Source organism: Belonocnema kinseyi, chromosome 6, assembly GCF_010883055.1.
Source record: "Belonocnema kinseyi isolate 2016_QV_RU_SX_M_011 chromosome 6, B_treatae_v1, whole genome shotgun sequence".
Lineage (NCBI taxonomy): Eukaryota > Metazoa > Arthropoda > Insecta > Hymenoptera > Cynipidae > Belonocnema > Belonocnema kinseyi.
In genome coordinates, this window is record NC_046662.1 from 36,782,749 (window position 1) to 36,810,151 (window position 27,403).

Here is a 27,403-nt window from a genome sequence, read left to right on the forward strand (position 1 = left end):
AAGTGTTAAAAGATTTACAGATATTTCAGAGTATTTGAGATATTGTAGGATATTCTCAAAACTTCCAAATATTTTAAGGTATTTTTTCAAAATTCCGTGGAATTTTTAAGAGCTTTAAAAAGTTTCGAGGGATTTTTAAAGATTTTAAAGGATTTGAAATAATTTATGGTATTTTCAAAACTTCAAAGGAAATTTTGAAAAATTTAAAATTTTTTGAATATTTATAAAATATTTTTTTAACTGCAAATTGAACTATTTCATTTGGTTGAAAATTCGTATTTTCGGTTTAAAATTCAACTATTCCAATTGAAGATTAATCATTTTAGTTGATAATTGAACTATTTTGTTGAAAATTCGTGATTTTTTGGTTGAAAATTAATATTCTTGTTTACATCACTTTGCTCATAATTGTTGTTTAATAATTGTTTATTTAAAAATTGATCTTTACACTTTAAAAGTCAACTATTTGACTAAAATTTAGTCTTTTTTAGTTGATAATTAAACCATTTCATTGAAAATTCATGTCTTTTTTTTTAAATTCTATTTTTTAAAGAAAATTTGTATTTTCGATTTAAAATTCAACTATTTTGTTGAAAATTTTTATTACTTAAGTTAAAACTGTTATCCTTTTGTTAAATATCAGTTGTTTTTTTTTTGGTTAATAATTAATTTTCTTTACTGACAATTTAACTATTCCAGTAGAATATTCCATAATTTTAGTTGAAAAGTCATCTCCTTAGTTAAAAACTAATTCTTTTAACTGAAAATTTATGTGTTCAATTTTTGGTTTAAAATTGACCTTTTTTAGTTAAAAATTAATGTATTTTGTTGAAAATTCGTCTTTTTGTTGAAAATTAATATTCTTGTTTGGAAATTCATCTTTTTTGTTATAAATTTAAGTTAAAAATTAATTTTTTTTCTTTAAAATTTAAATGTTATGACTGAAAATTTAATTATTCCATTTTTTGTAAAAAATTGAACTTTTGTTTTTAGAGATTCACGTATTTTTCTGAAAAATCTTCTTATTTGGTAGAAAATTAATATGCCTGTTTACAAAAAAAAAATTCTCTTTTTTAATTTAGAATTCAAGTATTTGATTGAAAATTCATGTCTTTGAACTTTGAATTTTATGACTGAAAATTTAACTATTCTATTTTTTATTAAAAATTGTACTTTTATATTTTAAAATTTAACTGTCTCGTTGAAAAATCGTCTTTCTCGGAATTAAATGAAACATTTTATCTAGAAAAAAAATTGGAATTCTCAGGAATTTTTTTAAGGATTTGAGCAGAGACCCTCTATTAAATCTGAATAATTTGTTTGTTTTTTTAATAAGAAGTTTTAAAATATTTTAAATTTTCTATTTAATTCGGATATAAGAGTGAGTGCTACAATTATTTAAAAAATTTAGAGATAATACATGTAGTCTCCATAAAAAGGAGAAAAGTAATACTTTGAAAAATTGAATTTATCTAAAAGAGACCAAACGTCAAATTCGTAATTTTCCTTGTCAAATGCTTCTGTTGGAGAATTTTCAGCCTCTTCTGGTTCATATTCCTCGATTAGTTCATCACTATCGTAATTTTTCATTTCGTTTTCATAAACAGACTCAATGTTTTTACATTTGTAAGTGATGAGCAATTTTTTTATGTCGCTGAGAGATAAATGATCTCTCTGTCCAATAGGAGTTGTTTGTTTCTGAAAATGATAGATTTAGATTAAAAACTGAATATGGAGGCCATCCATAAATTATTTAATATTTTGATTTTTTATCATCATTCTATATAAAAAAAGTATCCAGAGACAGTCTTTTTTGTGATTTTTGAAATTATTACTATTATTTAATTTTTAATTTTTTTTTTAATTGATCGATTTTGAAAATTCATACTTAAACAAAGTTTAGTTTTCAAGATTTTGCAATTTTTCGGTTTTCAAGTTTGAACATTTATAATTGGAATCTCTTCAATTTTAAAGACGTATAAATAAAAATTCTTAAATTTTGAAGAGTTTTATAATTTGCAAAATTATAAAGAAAATTTACAATTTTAAATCTTCCAAATTGAATAAATTTCTAATAAAAAGTAGAATTTTTTATTCAAGAACTTCAAACTTGCATAATTTTTGGTTGTTAATTTTAAAAATTGAAAATTCAGAAGAAAAATCTGTCCAAATTCGATTTCAACAGTTTTTAAAAATAATTAGTTAAATGAATATCTTTTTAAATTATGATATCATTCAGTTTATAATGCGTAAATTGAAAATCTTTTACCTGAAAAATTCTCTTTTTTAGATTTTTATTTATAAGCTTATATTTTTAATTTAAAGAATTTTAATGTTCAGTTTTGAAGACTTGAAAAAATTAAAATTAAAAACGTTTAAAGTTGCAAATTTTGATAAAAAACAGTTTTATTTTATCAACTGTAAATATAAATAAATAATTTTAAAAATGGATTGGTACTTAAAGTATTAAAAACTGGAAAATAATTGATAATTTAAACGAAGTTTTGGAAAAAAAATTTTTAATCTTCTAAACATATTTTAAACCGAATAAAATTTTTCCTACAATTTTGAGAAAATCTGAAAAATAAAAAAAAAACCTTAAATTCTTCCTGGGTCGGTTTTAATAATATTGGAATTGTCCTAAAATAGCTTTGAATATTCTGTTAAAATAATTTTTCAAAATGAAGAATCATTTTCAATATTTTTTGGAATTTTAATAAAATGTTTTTATTCGTTTGGAGCCTTTCATAATTTTTAAAAAGCCTCTAAATTTTGTGTAAACTGCAAAAATTTACATTTTGTTTTAAATTAGGTTGTGAGTATTTGCACCGAAATTTCGTTTCGTATAACCAAATTGTTTCGGTAAACACACTTCGTTAAAATTATTTGAAATCATTTCAAGTTCTAAATTAATTTTTAATCATTTTGAAACTTCTAAATATATATTAAAATTACTCGAATTTTTTTTTTAAATAATAAGTGTTCAATTGTTATTTAGAAATCCAAATTTTAAGGACATTTTGATAAATTTGCAGCATTTTCTAAAAGTTGGAGAACAAATTCAATTAATTTTTTAAGTTATTGAGAAATTTGAAAAAAATTTTTAATAAAGCTACTTTTGAGAAAATGTAAAACTGTTTCTAAGATTTCTCAAGGTTTTGAAATACAATTTTCAAGTTTTTCAAGGATGCTTAAACAATTTGAAATAAAAATAATTTAAATTATAATTTAAGAACTTTTGAGTTAAAAAAAAATGTAAATTTTAAAATATTTATTGACCTAAAATAACTGAATAATATTATTTTGACCGTTTTTAAAGTTTAGTAATTTATTCTTTAATTTAGAGTACTGAAAATGTTAACCTGGATTGTTGTTTATTTTGTATTATTTAGATTAAAAATTCTTCAATTTTAGTAATTTTTTATTCTCCAATTTTACCGATTTGCAATGTCAAATTTTTCTATGTTGAAGATTAACAAGTGAAAACTTTTCAATGTTGAATATGTACCAAAAAAAATCTTAAATTTTAATGATTTGGAAAATTAAAGAGAATTTTTTCTTTTCTAAATCTTCCAGATAGAAGAAATTTCTAATGAAAAGAATTAGAATTAGAAAAGTTGTATTTATAAATTTTAAAAAGTCCATAATTTTTAAATTATTTATTGTTAAAAATAAAAATTCTTTAATTTTGAAAAATTAAAGAAGAAAGTTTTACAAATTTGAAAAGCTAGATTTGAAAATTCTTGATTTCCCAAAATTAAATCATTAAATAGTATACAATTTGGAACTTTTTGTTTTAATAGGTCAATTTTGAAGATTTACAACTAAAATTTTTTAAATTTTAACGAATAACAATAAAAAATTCTGCAATTTTAATGGTTAAAAATTTTTTATTTTACCGTTTTAACGATTTGCAATTTCAGTTGCTTCAATTTTGAATATTTTCAATTGAAAATTCTACAATTTTAAATATGTATAAATACAAATTCCTAATTTTCAAGGAGTTTGATAATTTCGAAAATCGAAAGGTAAATTTACAATTCTAAATCTACCAAATGGAAGAGATTTAGAATAAATAGCATAAAAAATTACAGAACTTTTAGTTATAAAACCCTAAATTTGCCATATTCGGATTTTGTTTAGGATTCTTTAATTTAAACGATTCGCGATTTCAAATTTTTCGATGTTAAAGATTTATAATTGATGATTTGAAAAATGAAAAGTAAAGTTTTAAATTCTAAATCTTTCTGATTAAGGAAATTTTTAATGAAAAGCAGAAAAATTATAGAATTTTTAATTAAAAAACTTAAAACTTGCATACTTTTTTTAAAAATAATTTTCAATTTCATATTCTTGAATTTTAAAAGCTTACAATAAAAAATTCTTTTAATTTTAAAATTTTACAATGTATACAAAAATTCTTAAATTTCAAAGAGTTTGATAATTTGGAAAATTATAAAGAAATTTTTAAATTCTAAATCTACCAAATTGAAGAACTTTTCGAGTGAAAAGCATCAAAATTACAGAAATTTTAATTTCAAACCTAAAATTGGCCTTATTTTTAATTGTCAAAATTAAACATTCTTTAATTTTAAAACTTTACAATGTATAAAAAAAAGTCTTAAATTTCGAATGAAAATCATCAAAATTACAGAATTTTTAATTTTAAACCTAAAATTGGACTTATTTTTAATTGTCAAAATTAAAAATTCTTTAATTTAAAAATTTTACAATGTATAAAAAAAGTCTTAGATTTTGAAGAGTTTGATAATTTGGAAAATTAAAAAGAAACTTTTCAATTCTAAATCTTCCAAATTAAAGAAATTTCGAATGAGAAGCATTAGAATTATAAAAATTGCATTTGTGAATGTTAAAATTTGCATAATTTTTAAATTATTTATTGTAAAAATTAAAAATTCTTTAATGTTGGAAAATTAAAGAGGAAAGTTTTGCAAATTTGAAAAGCTAGATTTGAAAATTCTTAATTTCTCAAAAATTGGCTTAATTTTGAATTGTAACAATAAAAAATTCTTTAATTTTAAAATTTTACAATGGAAAACTCGTAAATTTTAATTATTTAAAATCCTAGAATTTTTAATTATAAAACCTAAAATTTGCTTAATTTTTCATCGTCAAAATAAAAAATTCTTTAATTTTAAAACTTTACAAATGGAAAACTCGTCAATTTTAATTATTTAAAATACTTTAATTTTAACGATTCGCGATTTCAAATTTTTCAATGTTAAAGATTTATAATTGAAAACTCTTCAATTTGGAAGATGTACAAACAAAACTTCTTAAATTGTTATGATTTGGAAAATCAAAAATAAAGTTTTCAATTCTAAATCTTTCAGATTAAAGAAATTTCCATTGAAAAACTTCAAAATAATAGAATTTTTAATTGCAAAACTTCAAACCGGCATAATTTCTAGTTGATAATTTTCAAAATTTAAAATTCTTCAATTTTGAAAGCTTATAATTGACAATTCTCTAATTTTAAAAATGTATGAATAAAAATTCTTAATTTTTGATAAGTTTGATGACTGGGAAAATGAAAAGTAAAGTTTTTAATTCTAAATCTTCTAAATAGAAGAAATTTTGAGTAGTATCATTTTTATTTGATAATTTTCAAAATGAAAAATTCTTCCATTTTAATTATTTGAAATTCTGTAAATTTAAGGATTTGCAATTTCAAATTTTTCAATGTTGAAAATTTAGAATTGAAAACACTTCAATTTTTAAGATGTGCAAATAAAATTGTTTAAATCTTGACGAGTTTCATAATTTGGAAAATTAAAAAGACAATTTTGAATTCTTAATCTTCTAAATTGAAGAACTTTTTACTATAAATCATCAATATTTGCAAAAATTTCATTTTTGAAACATAATACTTGCCCTATATTTAATTTTTAAATGTTAAAATGAATAATGTAATTTTGAATTTTTTGTTTTAGTAAATCAATGTTTAATATTTACAACTAAAATTTTTTCATTTTAACGATTAACAATAAAAATTCTTCAATTTTAATGATTAAACATTTTTAATGCTATCATTTTAACGATTTGCAATTTCAAATTCTTCACTTTTGAAGGTTTTCGATTGTTAATTCTTTAATTTTAAAGGTGTATAAATACAAATTCTTAAATTTTAAAGAGTTTGGTGATTTTGAAAATCAAAAGTAAATTTTTCAATTCTAAATGTTCCTGTTCAAGGAAACTTTCAATAAAAAGCATCAAAATTATAGAATTTTTAATTGCAAAACTTCAAACTGGCATAATTTTTAGTTCATAATTTTCAAAATTTAAAATTCTTCAATTTTGAAAGCTTACAATTGAAAATTCTCTAATTTTAAAAACGTATTCATAAAAATTCTCAAGTTTTGGAAAATTAAAAGTCAAGTTTTCAATTCTAAATCTTCCAAATTAATAAGATTTCTTAGGAAAAGCTTCAAAATTATAGATTTTTTTATTGAAGAACTTAAAACTGGTATAATTTTTAGTTGCTAACATTCAAAATCAAAAATTCTTCAATTTTAATTTTTTGATTTCTTCAATTTTACCGATTTGCAATTTCATAATTTTCAATGTTGAAGATTTAAAAGTGAAAACTCTTTAATTTTGAAGATGCACAAATAAAAATTCCTAAATTTTGATGATTTGGAAAATTAAAAATAAATTTGTCTTTTCTAAATCTTCCAAATAGAAGAAATTTTGAATTAAAAGCATTAGAATTACAAAAGTTGTATTTGTAAATCTTAAAACTTGCCTAATTTATTGATTATTTATTGTCAAAATTAAAAATTCTTGAATTTTGGAAATTTAAAGTGGAAAGTTTCGCAAATTTTAAAAGCTAGATTCCAATTCTTCAATTTTGAAAGCTTACAATAAAAAATTCTTTAATTTAAAAAATGTATAAATAAAAATTCTTAAGTTTTGATAAGTTTGATGATTTGGAAAATGAAAAATAAAGTTTTCAATTCTAAATCTTCCAAATAGAAGAAATTTTTAATAAAAATCATAAAAATTGCATAAATCTTATTATTTAAACATAAAACTTGCATTATTTTGAATTGTTAATTGACAAAATTAAAATGGAAATTGGAAAACCCTTCAATTTGGAAGATGTACAAATAAAACTTCTTAAATTTTGATGATTTGGAAAATAAAAAGTAAAGTTTTCAATTTTAAAGCTTCCTGATTAACGACATTTTCAATGTGATGCATCAAAATTATAGAATTTTTAATTGCAAAACTTAAAAATTGCATAATTTTTAGTTATTAATTTTAAAAATAAAAAATTCTTCAATTTTGAAGATTTGAAAATTTTAATTCTTTAATTTTGAAGATTTGAAATTTTTAATTCTTTAATTTTAAAAATGTGTAAATAAACATTCTTAATTTTTGATGAGTTTGATGATTTTGAAAATTGAAGTTTTCAATTCGAAATCTTCCAAATTGAAGAAATTTTAAATAAAAATCATCAAAATTACAAAAATCTTATTTTTTAAACATAAAACTTGCATTATTTGAAATTTTTAAATGGCAAAATTAAAATGGAAATTGGAAAACTCTTCAATTTGGAAGATGCACAAATAAAACTTCTTAAATTTGGATGATTTCGAAAATAAAAAGTAAAGTTTTCAATTTTAAAGCTTCCTGATTAACGACATTTTTAATGTGATGCATCAAAATTATAGAATTTTTAATTGCAAAACTTAAAAATTGCATAATTTTTAGTTATTAATTTTAAAAATAAAAAATTCTTCAATTTTGAAGATTTGAAAATTTTAATTCTTTAATTTTGAAAGCTTACAATTGAAAATTCTTTAATTTTAAAAATGTGTTAATAAAAATTATTATTTTTTTATGAGTTTGATAATTTGGAAAATTAAAAGTAAAGTGTTCAATTCGAAATCTTTCAAATTGAAGAAATTTTGAATAATTATCATCAATATTGCAAAAAATTAATTTTTGAAACATAAAACTTGCATTATATTTAATTGTTAAATGATAAAATTAAAAATGCAATTTTTAATTTTTGGTTTTAATAAATCAATATTGAATATTTAAAACTTAAATGTTTTTAATTTTAAGGATAAACAATGCAAAATTTTTTTATTTCAATGATTAAGAATTTTTAACTCTACAATTTTAATGATTTGCAATTTCAAATTCTTTAATTTTGAAGATTTCCAATTAAAAATTCTTTAATCTTAAATATTCATTCTAAATTTATCAAATTGGAAAAATTTCGAATGAAAAACATTAAAATCACAGAATTTTTTATTATAAAAACAAAAACTTGCCTCATTTTTAATTGTCAAAATTTTACTTTTAAAATTTTACAATGAAAAATTCTTCAATTTTAACGATTTGCAATTTCAAATTTTTCAAGTTTGAAGAATTAAAATTGAAAGCTCTTTAATTTTGAAGAAGTATAAATTAAAATTCTTAAAATTTTATAAGTTTCATGATGTAGAAAATTATTGGTAAAGTTTCCAATTCTAAATCTTCCAAATTGAAGAAATTTCGAATGAAAAGCTTAAAAATTGTAGATTTTTTTATTCTAAAACTTAAAACTTGCATCATTTGCAATTTTTAAATGTCCAAATTAAAAATTCTTCAATTTAAAAAATTTCATAAATCAAAAATAAAAGTCAATATTTTATCAATTTTTTATACAAAAATTTTAATTTGAAAATTTAAAAAAACTCTGGAAATAATTGATTTTTTTAAAGTTCTGAAGCTCGTTTTAAAGGTAAGTTTTTATAGTACTTTACTAAATATTGTTAAGGTATTGTTATAATATTAGCAAAAAATAATTTTTTTATTATAAAAATTGAGGAACTTCAGCAATAGTTAAAAATTGTTCTGTTGATTATTTCTCCTAGTTCGGTGCAAAACATTCCTATAAAAAAATTTTAATTGAAAAAAAATTCCATGTAGAAGATTTTTGTTCCGAATCGAAAAGGGACCAAAATTCTTTAGTTTTTAAGATTTAAAATTGAAATGTTTTATATAATTTATGAATGGCATTTAACTAAAAATGTTTAATTTTTTTAACTTTCGAATAACTTACTAATGGGATAATTGATGGTTTTGATTTGTTTTTTGCAAAAGCAGTCATCGAATAATGCATGATACTATCATAATCATATGGTAACCCATATGTGGTGACTATCTCATTAGACAACCTCCGGAAGTTGAATACGTCATCTAAAAAAGCAAACGAAATGTGAAGATTCCAAGATTTTATAAGGCAAAAAAAATTATTTTCAAATCTGAACACGCACACTAGTCCAAGTTGTATCTTTGTAATCAAAAAATTAAAAAAAAATTAACATTCAATACTATTTCGAGGTAATCTATATTTAAGTTTTGTCTTCTTTGTTAATTTTTTTCGAATGGGGGGGGGGTAAATTTTCATAAAATTGTAACCATTTTAAATCGCTTTTTTCATTCGTAGACACTTAATTTGTTTTTAAAGTTCAAAAGTTATGTAAATGTAATTTTCCTAAGATTCTTAGAAAAACTTAAAAGATTTTTTGGAAATTTGAGATGTGTGGAAAAAGAATCTATACAAAATTTTAAGAACTTTTTTTTGTTTTTCAGGATTTTACAGAATACTTTAACATTTTTTAGTCAGTTTAAAATATAATGAGATTTTTTTAAAGTTCAAATGAAACTTAAAAATATTTTATCAATTCTCAGAAATCTTTTCAGATTCTTTTATATGATAACTTTGGAAATGTTTCGAAATGTTCCGAGAAATCTAGACAAAAATTGTTGATTTTCTTGACACCTTCGAAAATTCTTAAAAATTTTCTCGAAATTATCAGAAATCGACAATTTCCTCGAAATTTGTTGAAACGTTTAAACTAAAAAGTTTGTTTAAAACTTCTAAACCTTCTAAATATCTTTTACAATTATTTGAATTTTTCCTAAAATTGAAGCATAAATAAAATAAATTGCCTTCAATGTTTCCAGATTATTATTTTAATTGGAAATTTTTTTGAAATATTTATAAACATTCTCTGAGAATTAATTTTTCTAATTTAAAAATAATTGTAAATTTGCCGAGGAATCTAAAGCAATTTTTTTCATTCTCTTTAAACCTTTCGAAATTCTTAAAAAGTATTTTTTCTCTTACAATTTTCAAGAATTTACAGTTTAAAAAAATGATAAATCTTTACAATTTTCACATTATTTTTTAATCGTTCTAATATTTGTTAATATCTTTTTAAATTAATCGAATTTTTTCTTTTTCGAAAATTTTGTAATGAAAAATTGCACAAGTTTGTTTTAAAATCTTCCACTTTCTTTTTTGAAATTTTAGAAAATATTTTCAAATTTTTTGTTTTAATTTTCTCTTAGAATCCAATTTAATAAAATAATAAATCATTACGCATTTTTCTGTGATTCTTGAGAAAACTTTATTATTGGTTTGAAAACTTTCAAAATTCTTGAAACGCTTCTACATTTTTTTTTTAAATCTTCAAAAATCTACTTTTTAAATTTTTTGGTTTGAATCTTCTAAAGAGTTCAAGTATTTTTTAATCTTTTCCAAACTTCTAACATTTCTAAATATCTTTTGAAATAATTTAGCTTTTCTAAAATGACTAAAATCCTACAAAATAAAAAAAATGGTCGTAAATTTTCCAGATTATTTTACGGATTAGTTTGAAATCTTTATAACTTAAAATAAATCTCTCAGAATAAAACCTGTCGTCAAAAATTTTCCCGAGAATCTTATTGTCGGAACCATTAATTTTTTTTTTTTATTATCAATACCGATAATTTTAACAAAATATAGTTAATAGAATTATTTCTCAATCTTGAAAAATAATTTGCAAGTTAATTGTTCTCATTTAGAAATAATGTTTAGAAACATATAAAAATGAATTTTATCATGAAATAAAACTTTTTTTAAAAATTTTAATTTACAAAATTGATAGTGCGGAAATTCCTAATATTTTTTAATAGACAAACAAACAGAAAATATCCAATAAAAGTCATATTCACATAACGTAACTTCTTTTAAATAGGATAGTTTCATATCTACAAGAATGTTAGAGACAGAGTGCCAATTACGAAATACAATAAGTAAATTGAAAAGTTACTCATTATAGATTCTCTAACTTCACCCACATGTACTTCCCCCTCTCCTCAGTGTTGCTATTCCTTCCACTTCGTATACTTCCCCTACCACCAATTTCCCTACTCTTTCTTCATCATTCACCTTGCTCTTTCCCCTCATTTCCCCTATTTCTCACTATTTCCGCTCTCCTAATTTCCCCTACTTCCCCCGCCGTAATTTCCCTTACTTCCCCATCCCTCATTGGCGCTACTTCCCTCCCTCATCCCTCATCCCTCCTCCCCTTCCTCTCATTCAACCCCAATTCCCACCACCTCCACTCTTCTCATTTTCCCTGCTTCCCCTCCCGCCATTCCCTTTGCTTTGGCACCCCTCATTTTCCCTAATTCTCCTCTCGCCATTTTCTTTACTTCTCCATCCCTCAATTGTCCTACTTCCCTTCCTCCTACCTCTTCTTCACATTTTCCCCTATTTCCTACCATTTCCCTTACCCTTACTCCTCCTACCCCACTTTCCACCTCTTCCCGTCTCTTAATTTCCTTCCACTTTCTCTACTTGCCCTCCCATCCTTTCACATCTCTCTCCCTCTAATCATTTCTCCTCACGTCTTCTACATGTCCTCCCCTCACTTCCCCTATCCTTATTTCCCCTAATTTCTATTATCTCATTTCCCCTACTTCCCCTCCTTTTATTTCCAATCTTTCCTTATTTACAATAGGGGGATCTCGAAATCATATCCATTCTTAATTTTTATTTTTTTATTTTTTTGACTCAAAATATACAACTTAGACTAGTGTGCGTGTTCAGAATCAAATTTTTTGTTAATCGCCATATTATTTAGAGACCGTCCTTATATTACGTAATGCTTTTATGGTGGCGGGGGGATCTAAGAGGAACAGCTGTTTTGGTCTTTTCAATATAGAAATGTGAGGAGGGTTCGAGAAATACTACTTAAAATTGGTTGAAAAGTAAAAAATACCATTTATTAGGCATATCGGTAATTTAAACAAATTTAGATCTTATTACAGAATCATATTTCAGAAAAATAATTTTTTTAAATGGCATAGGAGATGACATTTTTTAATTTGGTTCATTTTTTAACTTATTCAGTCTTCGATTCTATCTCTTTGTCAATTTGAATTCACGTCTATCTTTTTCAATCTCCCTCCCTTTTTTCATTCTATCCTAAGTTTATCAACGTCAATCCTTTACTATCTCCCTATATCAACCTATTAATTTCCGTTTATCTTTTTCAACATCCTCTTCTTTTTTTCTATTTCTTTGTCAAACTAAATCCTCGTTTATCTTTTTCAATATCCTCTTCTCTATCTCATTGTGTCCTACATCTGTCAACGTCTATCTTTTTCTATCTATTTATTAATCTAAAGTTATGTCTATCTTTTTCAGTACCTTCTTTTCTATCGCATCCTATCCTTTATCTGTCGACGTCAAAATTTTGTATCTCTATTTCGACCTAAATTCCCGTTTATCTTTTTTAATCTCCTCTTCTCTATCTCTTCGTATTCTGCATTTATCAATTATTATCTATCTCATCATATATTACATCTAACAATGTCTATCTTTTTCTATCTCTTTGTCTGTCCAAATTTAAATCTTACCCTGCTGTAAGTGGAAATATCGTAAAGGTAACAATTGGGAGATAGAAAAAGATATAAATATTATATCCCTCAGTCCATCTATCTTTTTCGACCTGCAGCATTTTTCAATCCCTTTTTATATCTTCCGTAACCAAAGAGTCTTATATTTTTCTTTACTTCATTCTATCTCTATAATATATAAGTTACAATCTTTATCTCTTTTTCTATCTTTCGCAATTAAGTACTATATTATCATTTTCTATCCCTTAAAATTAGGGAATCCATCGAAAAATTAGTAAATTTATTGCAAAAAATAATTTAACATTGACACGTAGCAGAGAGGCAAACGTAACGTAAATTTATATTGAAAAAAGTTTAGAAAAGTATTGACGAACAGATGTATATAGAAGGAAATAAAGAAGAGGTGATTAAAAAGGATAGACTGGAATTCAAATTAACGGAGATAGAAAAAGATTTACAATAATAAATGAAAGATTTGATGAAATAAAGAAAAAAGGATTGAAAAGGATATACGTAAATTTAGGTTGACAAAGAGATGGTAAAAGATAGACATTAATAAATGTAGCATACGTTGAGCTAGGAAAGAGGAGATGGAAAACACAAATGGAAATTTCAATTAATTGAGAGATAGAGAAATATGGACGTAAATGTATGAAGAATAGGATGAGATGGAGAAGATTGAAAATGACTGATGGAAACTTAGATAAACGTTGCTAACGTAATATAGATAAAGATAGAGAAGAGGAGATCAAAAAAGATAGACGGGAACTTAAATTGAAATAGAGATAGAAATATATCAACATTAATAGATAAATAATAGGCTGAGATAGAAGAGAGGTTATTGAAGAAGATAGATGAGAATTTAGATTAACAGAGACATATTAAAATATTGACGTGGATAGATTAAGCCTAGGGTGAGATAGAAAAAAGAACATTGAAAAAAATAGACGTGAATTTAGTTCGACGAGGAAATTAAAAAATATTGACGTGGAAAGACAAATGAAAAGATGGGATAGAGAAGATGGTATTGAATAAGATAAACCGAAATTTAAATGGATAGAGAGACTGTGAAAGATTGACGTGGATGTATTAAGGATAGGATAAAATAGAGCAGAGATGATTGAAAATGATAGACGGAAACTTGGATTGACGTTAATAAACGTAGGATAGGATGAGATGAGGAAGAGGTGATTGAAAAACATAGATAGAAATTTAGATTATTTGAGAGAAAGGAAAATATTAAAGTTGATGTATGAAGGATATGATGAGATAGAGAAGATGGTATTTAAAAATAAAGACAGAAGTTTAGATAAAATTAAAGATAGAAACATATTGACGTTAATAGATAAAAAATAGCATGAGATAGTCAAGAAGACATTGAAAAAGATATACGTGGATTTATTTTGACAAAGAAACAGACAAATATGGACATGGGAAGAATAAATATTGGATGAGATAGAGAAGATGGTATTACAAAAGATAGACGGACATTTAGATTAATTGAGAGGCAGAAAAATATTGACGTGGGTGTATGAAGATTGAACTGAGACAGAGAAGAGACAATTGAAAATGATAGACGGAACCTTAGAATGACGTTGATAAACTTAGGATTAGATGAGCCAAAGAAGAGGAGATCGAAAGAGATAGATGGGAATTCAAATTTGCATAGATATAGAAAAATATTTACGTGAATACATGAAAGATAGGATGAGATTGAGAAAAGGGCATAAAGAAGATATATGTGAATTTGGTTGGACAAAGAAATATAAAAATATTGACGTGAAAAGAGAAAGGATTTGATGAGATAGAGAAGGTGGCACTTAAAAAGATAAACGGAAATTTAGATTGACAGAGAGATAGTAAAATTTTGACGTCGATAAACGAAGGATAGCGTGAGATGAAGAAGAGAAGATTAAAAAACAAAGATGCAAATTTAAATTAATTTAGAGATAAGAAAATATTGACATGGATTTAAGAAGAATAGGATAAGATAACAGGGAGATTGAAAATGAAAGACGGAAACTTAGATTGACATTGATAAGCGTAGAATAGGGTAAGATAAAGAAGAGGAGATTGAAAAAGATAAACTGAAACTTAAATTGAAAGAGAGATGGAAAATAGGATGAGGTAGAGGAGAGTACATTGAAAAAGACGTGAGTTTAGTTTGACACAAAAATATAAAAATATTGACGTGGAAAGACAAAGGATTGGTTAAGATAGAGAAGATGGTATTGAAAAAGACGGAAATATAGATTGATAGAGTGATAGTAAAAGATTGTCGTTGATAAACGTAGTTTAGGATGAGATGCAGAAAAGGACATTGAAAACGATAGACATTAATTAAATTTGCCAAAGAGATAACAAAATATTTACGTGGAAAGAGAAAGGATAGGATGAGATAGAGAAAATGGTATTGAAAAAGATAAACGGAAATTTAGATGTATTGAGAGATAGAAAAATATTGAAGTAGAAGTATTAAGGCTAAGCTGAGATAGAGAAGAGAGGATTGAAAATGGTATACAGAAACTTAGATTGACGTTGATAAACGTAGGATAGGATGAGATGAGGAAGAGGAAATTGAAAAACATAGAAGGAACTTTAGATTAATTGAGAAGTAGAAAAACATTGACGTGAGTTTAAAAATAATAGGATGAGATAACAGGAGGATTAAAAATGATAGACGGAAACTTAGATTGACGTTGATAAAGTCAGGATGGGATGAGATGAAGAAGAAGAGATTGAAAAAGATTAATGGAAATTTAGATTAATTATGAGATCGAAAAATCTTGACGTGGATATAGAAGGCTAGGCTGAGATAGAGAAGAGAGGATTGAAAATGGTCGACGGAAACTTAGATTGACGTTGATGAACTTAGGATAGGATGAGATAAAGAAGAGGAGATTGAAAAAAGATACTTGAGAATTTACTTTGAAAACGATATTGAAAAATATTGACTTGGAAATGCAAAGAATAGGATGAGATAGAGAAGATTGTACTGAAAAAAACGTACATTTAGATTGATAAAGAGATAGTACAAAATTAACGTTGATAAACGAAGGATAGGATAAGATTAGGAAGAGGAAATTAAAAAACATAGCGGGAAATTTAGATCATATGAGAGTTAGAAAAATATGGACGTGGATGTATGAAGGAAAGTATGAGATAGGGAAGAGAAGATTGAAGATGATATTGAAAAAGATAGTTGGGAATTTAGTTAAAAAAGAAATTGAAAAATATTGGCGTGAAAAGGCAAAGGATAGGATGAGATAGAGAAGATGATACTGAAAAAGACGTAAATTTAGATTGACAGAGATAGCCAAAAATTAACGTTGATAAAGGAAGGATAGAATTAGATGAAGAAGAGGAGATTAAAAAAGATAAATGGAAATTTAGAATATTTGGGAGACGGAAAAATATTGACGTGGATGTATGAAGGCTAGCCTGGATTCAATGGATTTTTCTTATTAGATTTTTTTATATAATGGGTCCCTTAAAAATGTAAGGGGATTTCAAGAGATTTTAAGCGACTCGTAATATATTTTAGGTTTTTAAAACAAAGTAAAAATACATTTTTAACGGATTTAATAAAAAGTATGGTTTTTTAGGGTTTCAAAGATTTGAAGATATTTTTTAAAAAATGGTGCAATTTTATTTGGAATTCGTCCAGAATTCTTTTAAATTCTTTTGAATTCTTTTAGATTCATTTGATTTTTCTCTATTCAATAGAGTTTAAAACCTTTTTTTTAATTCATCTTGAAGTTTTGTAAACTCACCTTAAATGCTTAGGCATTTAATCAAATTATTTTGAATGTCCTTTTCATTTTTGTGACCTCATTTCAAATTTACTAAATTCAATGAATTTTTGCATATTTTTAAGGATTTTCAATTTACTTAATACTTTTTAACTTCAAATTTTTTTTATGAATATTATCGAATCCTTCTCATTTCCCTTAAATTATTCTAAATTCACTCAAATTTTACTGACATAAATTGATTTTTTCTATTTTTTAAGAAAAATTTTTTCTATTTATTTTAATTCTTTTGAATTGTTTCTTAGTCATTAGTCACACTTTCATTTTTGTTTTGATTTGCCCTGAATTCTTTTAAACTCTTTGGCATTTTTTAATCCACATTAATTCTCCTAAATTTACTTAATTCCACTCCAGTCAATGTTTTTTTTTATTTTTTGATATTTTAAAAATGTTTTCAATTAATTTAATTGCTTTTAAAATACAGCTTAATTTTTTTAATGAATTTCATCGAATTCTTCTCACTTCCCTTAAATTCTTCTAAACTGACTCTAATGTTACTAAAATAAATGGATTAAAAAATCCAATGCATTGAAATTATTTTGAATTTTTGATCATCATTTTTAACTTTTTTAGTTAGAAATTAGTAGGCATTCAAAAATTTTAATTGGCTGTGACTCTTATAAATTCTACTTATTCCAATCGATTTTTTTTTAATTTCTAAAGTTTTTATTTAATTGATCAATGAAGTTTTTTTCATATACTTAAATTTTTTTGAATTCATTTGAACTTTTTCCAATCATCTTGAATTTAAATGAATTTCATCGACGAGTCACCGGGAGTTTAAAAACTAAAATACAATTAAAAACAAATATTGGAAGTAAATTCGTTTTTTTTTCGATGAACATTTTTATAAATTAGGAACTTTATAATTCCAGCAAAATTCATAATTTGATGATTATTATATGATTCTTCAAAAACAAATTTAATAAACAAATACATTATTCAGGCATTTATTGGCAGAAAAATTCGGGCTTTTCAATACCAGTCTTTTCAGTTGGGAACTTTATTAGAATTTCAGCAACATTTATAATAAGTTTATAAATTTTATGATTTCTTTAAACAAATTAATTCAACAAATGTCAACTTTTTTAAATAGGATATCGAAAAATTTTTTTTCATCGACAGATGCCCGCATGATGCATCTTTTCATTTACTTTTTTTTTAATATAAAATTTATCAACCAGTTATGAATTTTGCTGAAATGATCATGAAGATGCCCAAATAATGCATTTGTTTGTAAAAATCATATATCAATCAACAAATTAAGAATTTTGCTGAAATTATCATAAAGTTCCTAATTTATAAAAATTTCCATTGAAAAAAAGCGAATTTTCTTCCAATATTTGTTTTTAATTGTATTTTAGTTTTTAAACTGCTGGTGTTAAATTTGTTTGGAAAATTAATAAAATTTATCAACTCATCATGAATGTTGCCGAATTTATTTTAAAGATCTGAATTAAAAGCCTGACATCAAAACGAAACAACATTTTTCTGTGGACAGATCCCTCAATAATGCATTTGTTTATTAAACTTGTTTAAAAAATCATTAGAAAAATCAACAAATTGCGAATATTTCTCTAATTATCACAAATTTCTTAATTAAGAAAAAAATTTACATCGAAAAAAAAAATAGTTTTGTCGAAAAATTCTCAATTACTGCATTTGTACATTAAATTTGTTTATAATATAAACAATTATAATCATAAGAGAAATTTTTTATATAATATTGTTTCCATTTAAATTGCTTGCAATATAAATTGAAAAAACGTATATTTGTGGAAAATAGTAGTAAAAATATGTTCAAGAAATAATTTGTTTATAAAAAAATTATTTGTAAATGATATAATATTGGAATATCCTTAAATAATGTTACTCTATGCAACTAAAGGGATTTCAATTATTTTTCTGCCATTGACGAGCACCGGAAACGTCAAATAGAACAAATAGCAATTTTTCTCGTCATATTTGTTTAATTATAAAAAATTGAAAACTTTATTTAAAAATCAGGCTCGATAACTCGCTTAAAAAAATTATTAGTTTTTTTTCGAAATTTGTTTGTCCAAATCGGTGAATATTTGTGGGCTACACGTTTTCCATTGTTTGTTTATGCTGTCAAAATTTGAATTTTCGATTTTTTAAAAAAATTCAAAAAGTTGTTATGGTAATCTTGCAGGGCATTTAAAAAGGAACATTTTTCTCCTCATGACTGTTTTTCATATCGTGCGTTATTTGGCTTAAAATGGTCATTTAGTGTGTTTTTTGGAATTTTGTAAATGCTATAACTCTGGTAAATTTTTCTTTTATCAAAAAAAGTCATCAGGATAAATTGTTTTTCTTTTCGAATGCTATAAATATCCGTAGAGAAATTTTTTTGAAAAAACTGGTCTCAAAAATATTCAAAATGTGCTCACTTTTTGAATTTGTATCCAAAATGGCTGTCCAATGAACTTGACCTTCATTTTAAGATACTAAAAGAATTTGCCAACGGAAAATCTAATCAGTAAATTCTTTCGAAAGTTAACGTTCTAGCAAAAAAACTATCCATTGACGGACGGACAGCCAGGCAGACAAACTGACCGACACATTCGTGAAAACCTATTTTTCGGATTCAGGGGGTCTCTAATCGTGTACATTTGACTAAAACTGAGGGGTCAAATTAGTATGTAAAAATTTGGAAAACCACTATAAATTGCTTAAATTATTATTTTTTTTTTTTCCTTGATAAGGGTGCTGTATGAATTCCGAAACGTTTGGTGTTTATTTTTTCATAAATGTTTTTGTTGTGATTTGATAATAATAAAAATAAAAAAGAGAAAGAAGGGTACCCAGTGGGCACAAAATTTGTCGACATCTTTACGACATATTTACGACAACTTTACGACATCCTATATCCATGTTGTCACAGTGTTCTTACGATAGCATAAAAACATCGCAGATCATAGAACATATTTACGATATCGTAAAGACGCCTTAACTGGATGGACATAAGGAGTCGTAAAGATGGCGTAACGATGTCGTAAATACGTCGCCAAATCTTGTTCCCACAGGGTATTGTTATATCTATATGTATAACAATACCCAGTGGGCACAAAATTTGGCGACGTCTTGACGACGTCGTTACGACATTTTTACGACATCCTATGTCTGTGTGGTTTTGGCGTCTTTACGATATTGTAAAGACATCGTCAAATCATACGACGTGTTTACGATATCGTAAAGACACCTTAACAACATGGACTTAGGATATCGTAAAGTTGTCGTAAAGATGTCGTAACGATGTCGTAAAGGCGTCGCCAAATTTTGTGACCACTGGGATATTGTTATGCTCAAATTAAAACAATAGAGAGGGTCAAAAATCGTTCAAAAAAAGCATTACGTAATATATGGATGAACCCTTTTGATAATTTCTATAAAAAATATTACGCTCTTTGATATTGTCCCACACAATCTTGATATGATCATCACGATCAGGTCTCATTTGTTCATGATAGACACCCAGAGTATGCAGCATTTCGTGCATTGCGTGACCTTTATTTCGAAAACATCTTGTAAGATCCAGATTTAAATTACTTGCACCAAATCTAGAACGGCCGAGATCTGAAAAACAGCCTCTCTTGTTTCCAGTAACGTTTAACCAAGATGATGATGGAAAGCTACCCTTTTCATCTGGAAATATTTCTTTGAACTTCACGCAAGTTTTTTCCATGATAGTGTCCATCGCTTCTTTCAATATTTCAAGTTTTTTTGGTTCATTTCCTGCACATTAATTTGATTATTGGACCCCAGTGGGCACTAAATTTGGCGACGTCTTTACGACATCGTTACGACATCTTTAAGACAGCTTTACGACATATTTAAGACATCTTTACGACATCCTATTTCCATGTCGTTTCGGTGTCTTTGCGTTATCGTAAAGACGCCTTAACGACATGGACGTAGGATGTCGTAAAGTTGTCGTAAAATTGTCGTAACGAGGTCGTAAACACGTCGCCAAACTTTGTGCCCACTGGGACGTTAAATAGAATTTTAAACTTGATTTTAATCTCATTTAAATTTCTTTAATTTTAATAAAAACCAGAATCCAACGACCAAATTTCGGAAACCATCATAAATTGTACATATTTTAATTAGAAAAAAATAACAATTTTCCTTAAAAGGAAAAGAAGAAAGTTCTTTTTTTTGCAAAGAAATAAAAAGAGGAAAAGGAAAAATGTTTCGATACTGTTTCTACCTGCTTACATTTTTTTCCCTTGTTAAGGGTGCTGTATGAGTGCCAAAACGTTTGTGATTATTTTTTACAAATGCTTTTTTGTTGTGATTTGATAATAATAAAAATCAAAAAAAGAAAGAACGGTATTTGGTTGATTGCCTTCTCATTTTTCTCTCCTCTTCTTTTCTATTCCTTTTTTTCCTTTTTGTACAAAATAAAAGAATATCTCTTTTGTCTTTTTTAAGAATTTTTTTTCTTTTTTAGTTTATTTCATTGATTTATTTTACAGGGATCACAACGGTTCAGTGGTTCCATTTTAGGTAAAAAAAAGGAGATTAGTATTTCATTTATTACCAATTTCGCAGCTTTCCTTAATTTTCTATTTTTATATTTTTTGAAGGATTCCTCTTTTTCCCCACGTTTGAAAGAAACTTCGCCTTTTTCTCTTTTTTCGCTAAAATGCGAACTGTGAATTAATAAAAACCAATAAAAAATCCAATTATTTTTGGTTGAAGGTTAATTCTTTTTTATTGAAAGACTTTTATTTCATTTTAAGTTCATAATTCATCTATTTCGGTTAAAAATTGTACTCTTGTGTTGAAAATTTAATTATTTTTCTCAAAACTCAACTATTTGGTTTAAAAATCTTCTTTTAGGGTCAAAAATTATATTAGCTGATTAAAAGTTAAGCTAATTTTTTTTAAATTGAAACTATTTTTCTGAATATTAATTTTTTTGTAGGAAATAAATTTTTTTAATTGAAAATCTAAATATTCCATTTTTTGTTAAAATTTCTTCTTTTTATTTTGAAAATTCATCTCTTCTGGTAGAAATTTTACGTTTTTTTTTTAATTACAACAGCTTCATTAAAAATTAATGTATTTTGGTTGAAAATTAAACTATTTTATTTAACATTTAACAATATTTGATTGAAAATTTGAATCTTTGTTGACTGAAAAATCTTTTTTGGTTGAAAAATCTACTATTTTGTTTAAAAATTGTATTTTTCATGAATTACACCGTTTTCCATTTTTAATTTAAACCTTGTTTGATTGAAGATTCAACTCCATAGTTAAAAAATTATATTTGATTTTAATTTTTTTTTCTACTCGCCTTAATTTTAAAATTTCATTTAAAATCAACCATTTTTTTCAAAAGTCGTCCTTTTTATAATTTCAACTGTTTGCAATGTAAAATTAAAATCTTTTTTGTTGGAAATATCTACTATTAAATTTTTCGTTGAGAATTCGTCTTTTTTTATTGAAAATTGAACTATTTGTTCAAAAGCTTCATTTCTTTCTGGAAAATTCAATTTTTGGTTGAAGATTTATCATTTTAGTTGAAAATTCATTTCTTCTTAAAAATTGGTCTTTTTGGTGGAATATTAATCTTCTGGGTTGAAAATTCATATTATTGTTTAAAAATGAACTTTTTTGATAAAAATTGATATATGTGGGTCGAAAATTCTTCTGTTATATTAAAAATTCATCTTTCTGTCAATTAAATAGTTTTTAATTTTTAATTTTAACCTTTTTTGGTTAGAAATTTCACTACTTGAGTAAAAGTAGAACTTTGTTAAAACTTTGGTAGTTCAAGATTAATTATTTTAATTAAAAATTCATCTTTTTGTTTGAAAATTCATCTCTTTAGTTGAAAAGTAGTTTTTTAGGGAGAAAATTAATCTTTTTGATTGAAAATACAACCATTGGGTCGAAAAATAACTTTTTTGTTGAAAATTAAACTTTTATTTTGAACACCTGTCTTTTATATACTATAAAATAAGCTGGTTTTTATATAAAATTAACATCGGTTTGGGTTTAATTATCAACTATAACATTTTTAATTCAAAATTATTTTTTTGGTTGAAAGTTAAACTATTTGGCTAAAAGTTAAACTACTTTCCTCAAATTTAGTTTTTTTTTGTTGTTGAAATTTTTTATTGATTGTTTCATTTGAAAATTTATGTCTTTGATTCAAAATTCGTCTTTTTAGTAAAAAGGAATCTTCTTGGTAGAAAATTAATCTTCTGCTTTAAAAATTTATGTTTTTTGTTAAAAATTAGCTTTTTTGTTACAAATTGATATTTTCGGGTCGAAACTTCAACTCTTATATTGAAAATTCGTTTTTTTTGTGTGAATTGAATCGCTTTTAATTTTTAATTTAAACCTATTTTAATTGCAAATTTCACTACTTGCCTAAAATTTGAAATACTTTAATAAATTTCTTTTTTCTTCTCTGAAGATTTATAATTTTAGTTGAAAATCCATCTCTTTGGTTAAAAATTCATTTCTTTGATTAAAAATTAATCTCTTTGTTGAAAATGAGTATTTTTATGTAGAAAATTAATCTTTTTGGTAAAAAATTCAACTATTGGGTCGAAAACTAACTTTTTTATTGAAAATTAATATTTTCGGGTTGAAAATTTAACTGTTATGTTAAAAACTCGTCTCTTTGCATGAAATAAGCTGTTTTCAATTTCAAATTAAAATATGTTTCGGTTCAAATATCAACTATCACTTTTTTTGTTAAAAATTCTCCTTTTTTGGTTGGAAGTAAATTTTTTTGACTGAAAATTTAACTATTCCATTTTTGGTGGAAAAAGTATTATTTTATTTTTAAATTGGACTATTTAGTTAAAAATTTATATTCTGGTAGAAAAGTCACATCTTCTTGGTTGGAAGTTAATTATTTTTTATTGAAAGTCTACTATTCCCTTTTTGGTTTAAAATTCATCCCTTTCAGTTGAAAATTCAAATATTTTGTTCAAGTACTATTTTTTAACTAAAAATTCAACAAATTCATTAAATTAAATTTTTTAAATATTTTCTTAGAAAATTCCACTATTTGGTTAGAAATTCACTTTTTTTTACTAATAATTCATATCTTTTGGTTTGAATGTTCTACTGTTTTGTAAAAAATTCATCTTTTTAGATTCAAAATTTTACAATTTAGTTTTAAAAAATGTACTCTAGACTGAAAAATCTTTCTTGATGATAATTTAATTATTTTGTTTGAAGATTGTGTCTTTCTATAAATAATTCAAGTACTTGGCTAAAAGTTGATCTATTTTAATAATTAATTGGTAGTAAATTTTTAAATTAATTTTTATGGTTGCAGATTCATTATTTTAGTTAAAAAATTGTTAAAAATTAGGAATTTGAAACGGTCCAATTTAAATTTTATCTAAGTGCCTAGAATAATTTTATTTTAAAGAATTTATTATTTATATCATTTTCTTTCTGAGAAAAAAGTACTTATTTCCCTGTGTTTCAAAAATTGAAGCCTGCAAAGCCTGTTCTAAGTTTATGTTTTTTTTATAAATGAATCAGCATTTTTTTCAACAGGGGAAAATGGAAAAATTTTGTTCAACATTTTCGATTTTAGGTGTTTGAGGAGATTTTTCAAATTGAAGGGGATAAGGTAAGAAAAAGGAGACAGACTGTGATCCCTGCTGCTTTAAATTCAGATAAAATACTTATCGATCTAAGTTGCCCCTCAAATTCAAATTTTTACGTTTTTCTAATAAGTTTTATAAATATTTAAAAATAAATTTTATGTGCGAAAAAAGATTCCTCCCCTTCAATCCGTCGGGAATCGAACCCAATTCTTCCGATTACCGGTCGAGTACTCTTCAGTAGCTTAGTTGGTAGAGCACTCGACCGGCAATCGGAAGACCAGGGTTCGATTCCCAGCGGAACGAAAGGGAGAAATTCTTTTCACATATGAATTTTTTAATTTTATATTTTTCTAATAACTCACGAATAGATGAATGAATCCAATATTTCACTACGCCTTTTGGCCATAGAAGTTTTCGGTCTCTCGTAGTAGTTTTCCTCGATTCAGGAAAATCGTGAATATCTCCTTCTCGTTCATTTCCTTCCTCAGGATTGTCGTATTGTGACCAGGCGTCAACTAGAATAGAAAAGGGATTTTTTTTTTTAATTATTTAAATTATTTAAATTGACTTTTAGGCCTTCGATTTGAAAGAGATTAAAATTTCAAACCGATAATATGAAAAGAGAATTTTAAGATGTAATAAATACTTTAGAAAAGATTCAAATTTGAAAAATAATTTAAAATTTGAGAAAATGTTTCTTCAACAAATTTCAAACAAAATTCAGATTTTTGAAAATTTGGAACAAAAAATTTAGATGTTTCTTAAGAATTACGGAAGGTTTCACACAAATAAAAAAAATTCTTAAGATACCTGGGAAAATTGTTAACGATTTTTATTTTGAAAAATTACGTTTTAAAGGAAACTTAACAATATTTTAGAAGCATTCTAAAAATGCCGAGAAAAATATGGAAGATGTTAAGGGCATTTTTTTATATCTTAAAAACTCATCTCTTTTGGTGGAAATTTTAAAAAATGTTCAAGATTTATTGAATTTAAAAGATAATTTAGGAAAAATTCGAATTATTTCAAAAAATATTGAGAAGTATTATAAGTGTTGGAAAGATTCCAAAATAATTTAAATCTTGGAAAGATTACCAAATTTAAAACAAAATTTATATTTTTAAAGATTTAACAAAAAAAACTTCATATGATTTTTCATTTTGAAAAATTCATTTTTGAAGAAAATTTCAGAAGATTTCAACAAATTTCAAACAATTTCTAAAAATATAAAAAACATTCTGAAAGATTTTGTGGAAATTTTGTTATTTTAAAAAACTTTTTATAATTTTTATGATTAATTTAATTTACTTTGAGAACTGTTTAAAAAATCATCTCTTTTGGTAACAATTTCAACTTTTTTTATTGAAAATGAATCATTTTTAATTGAAAAATGTACTACTTGGTTTAAAATTAATTTCTTTTTCTGACAATGTAGCTATTTCAGTATTTTGTTAAATTTTGTTGTCAGTGAAAATTAATTTCTCAACGTAAGATGTAACTATTTCATTATTAGTTGAAGATTTATCTTTTTTATTTAAAAATTTATGTTTTCTGTTGAAAAATAAAACTTTTTAGATGAGAATTAAACTACTGAGTTTGCAAATTAATTTTTCTTTTTAATTTGACTACTTGGTTAAAAGTTGAACTAATTAGAAACAAAATTTATGCGTTTTTTTGGCAGAAAATAAATTTTTTCAGTGTAAAATTTATCTTAGTTAAAAGTTGTACTATTTTGTCAAAAATTTACTTCTGGTTGAAGATTCATAATTCTATAAAATTAAACTGTAACTATATTATTTTCGTGGTTACAATTTTTTATTTTGTTAAAAAATTGTTTGTTCTTTTGTTGAATCAATTTATCTTTCATTATAAAAAAATCTTCATTGATTGAAATATCAACTATTAAATTTTTTTGACAGTTCATCTTTTTTGATTGAAAAGGTTTGAAATTCTATTTTGTTTAAAAAATAATTTTTTTTATTAAAGATTCATCATTGTAGTCGAAAATTGGTCTTTTTTAATGAAAATTATTCTGTTTTAAAATTAATCTTTTTGTTTGAAAGTTATTCTGTTTTCTTTGAAAATTCGACTGTATTGTTGATTTTTTTTTAATTTATCTGCTTTTCATTAAAAATAAAAATATTTGTTGATGGAAATATCCAATTTTTTTGACTTAGTTAAAAATTTCATAAATTTTTTTTTCATGATTTATATTATTTGAAACTTTCTTTCTTAGGTTGAAAATTCAATTCTATGTCGTCCAAAGGTTTATCATTTTAATTAAAAATTTATATTTCTTAACAATTTTCTTTTTTGATTAGGGATTCAACTATTTTGTTGAAAAATCATCTTTTTTGTGTGGATTCAGAGTTCTGAATTAAATATAAAAATATTTTTCAGTTAGTGACTTAGTTTTTAAAAAAATTAAATTTTGTCATATTTAAACTCTCCAAAAATAAATTTGAATTTTCTGAATAATCATAGGAAAATTATATTTAAATAATCTTAAAAACAAATATAATAAATAAATATTTATACAAAAATGTTCATTTTGTATGAAAAATTCCTTTAAAAAAATGAATGACTTGCAATTTTTCGAAGTTAATAAAGTCTTTAAATTTCCTGTTATAGCGATCTATTTCTTCGGCTCTGAATGAAGATTACCGTAAAGTTAATTATTGCATCGCAATTTCTACCGATTTGATACGACCGTATAATGCAATATGAATGATACGATTTAACGACAGGCCTAAAATAAAGTATGCATTGCAGATTTTTCAGCAGGCAATGTTTTATTTAAAAAATTATTAATTATTATTTATAAAAATAATTCCAATTTAACTATTACGATGCTCGCGGATTTTAATTACAAATGTTTAATTACTGTTTAAAAAAGTAAAATAAAGAAAAAAGTATTTTTTGGAACTAATTTTTAATCATTCTCAGATATTTTATTTTATAAACTCACGCCTATAGCTGATTCCATCAATAATTCCAGTATTCTTTTCCGATAATTCAGGAGACACTGAAGAGTCCCTATTTTCTTTAGAAAAGGAAATTGAGGAATCGATTGGTGCTGCATAAATGGAAACAAAATTTTGAAATCCAAATATGAAAAATAATAAACCGGAAACTCGGGAAATTCGGGAAAAAATTTTCACTAAGGTAGATCGCATCCTTTAGAAGATGCGAATCGGTTCGTTATTAAATCTCGACTGAGCCTCAGCTTATCAACTACAGTAGTTGCTGGACCATTCGATTTAAAATCAA

The 27,403-nt window shown here is 24.5% G+C and overlaps 1 protein-coding gene across 1 annotated transcript; it reads right to left on the minus strand.

Annotated features, from left to right (window-relative positions):
• Positions 1-1,365: 1,365 nt before the first annotated feature.
• Positions 1,366-27,329, minus strand: LOC117175252 (seminal metalloprotease 1-like). Its single transcript, XM_033364937.1, has 5 exons — positions 27,102-27,329; positions 24,496-24,648; positions 19,950-20,282; positions 9,080-9,216; positions 1,366-1,698 (listed from the first exon to the last, which is right to left on the minus strand). The coding sequence occupies exons 1-5, from the start codon at positions 27,307-27,309 to the stop codon at positions 1,408-1,410; spliced, it is 1,122 nt and encodes a 373-aa protein (XP_033220828.1). The 5' UTR covers positions 27,310-27,329; the 3' UTR covers positions 1,366-1,407.
• Positions 27,330-27,403: the final 74 nt, after the last annotated feature.

Excerpts from the sequence above, each read along its gene's own strand:
- LOC117175252 (XM_033364937.1), bottom strand. The coding sequence starts at position 27,309 with ATGCGATCTACCTTAGTGAAAATTTTTTCCCGAATTTCCCGAGTTTCC. Across the intron at positions 20,283-24,495 it reads TTGGATTCATTCATCTATTC|GAAATGAACCAAAAAAACTT; the intron begins GTGAGTTATTAG and ends ATTAATGTGCAG. Across the intron at positions 1,699-9,079 it reads AACCATCAATTATCCCATTA|AAACAAACAACTCCTATTGG; the intron begins GTAAGTTATTCG and ends TATCATTTTCAG.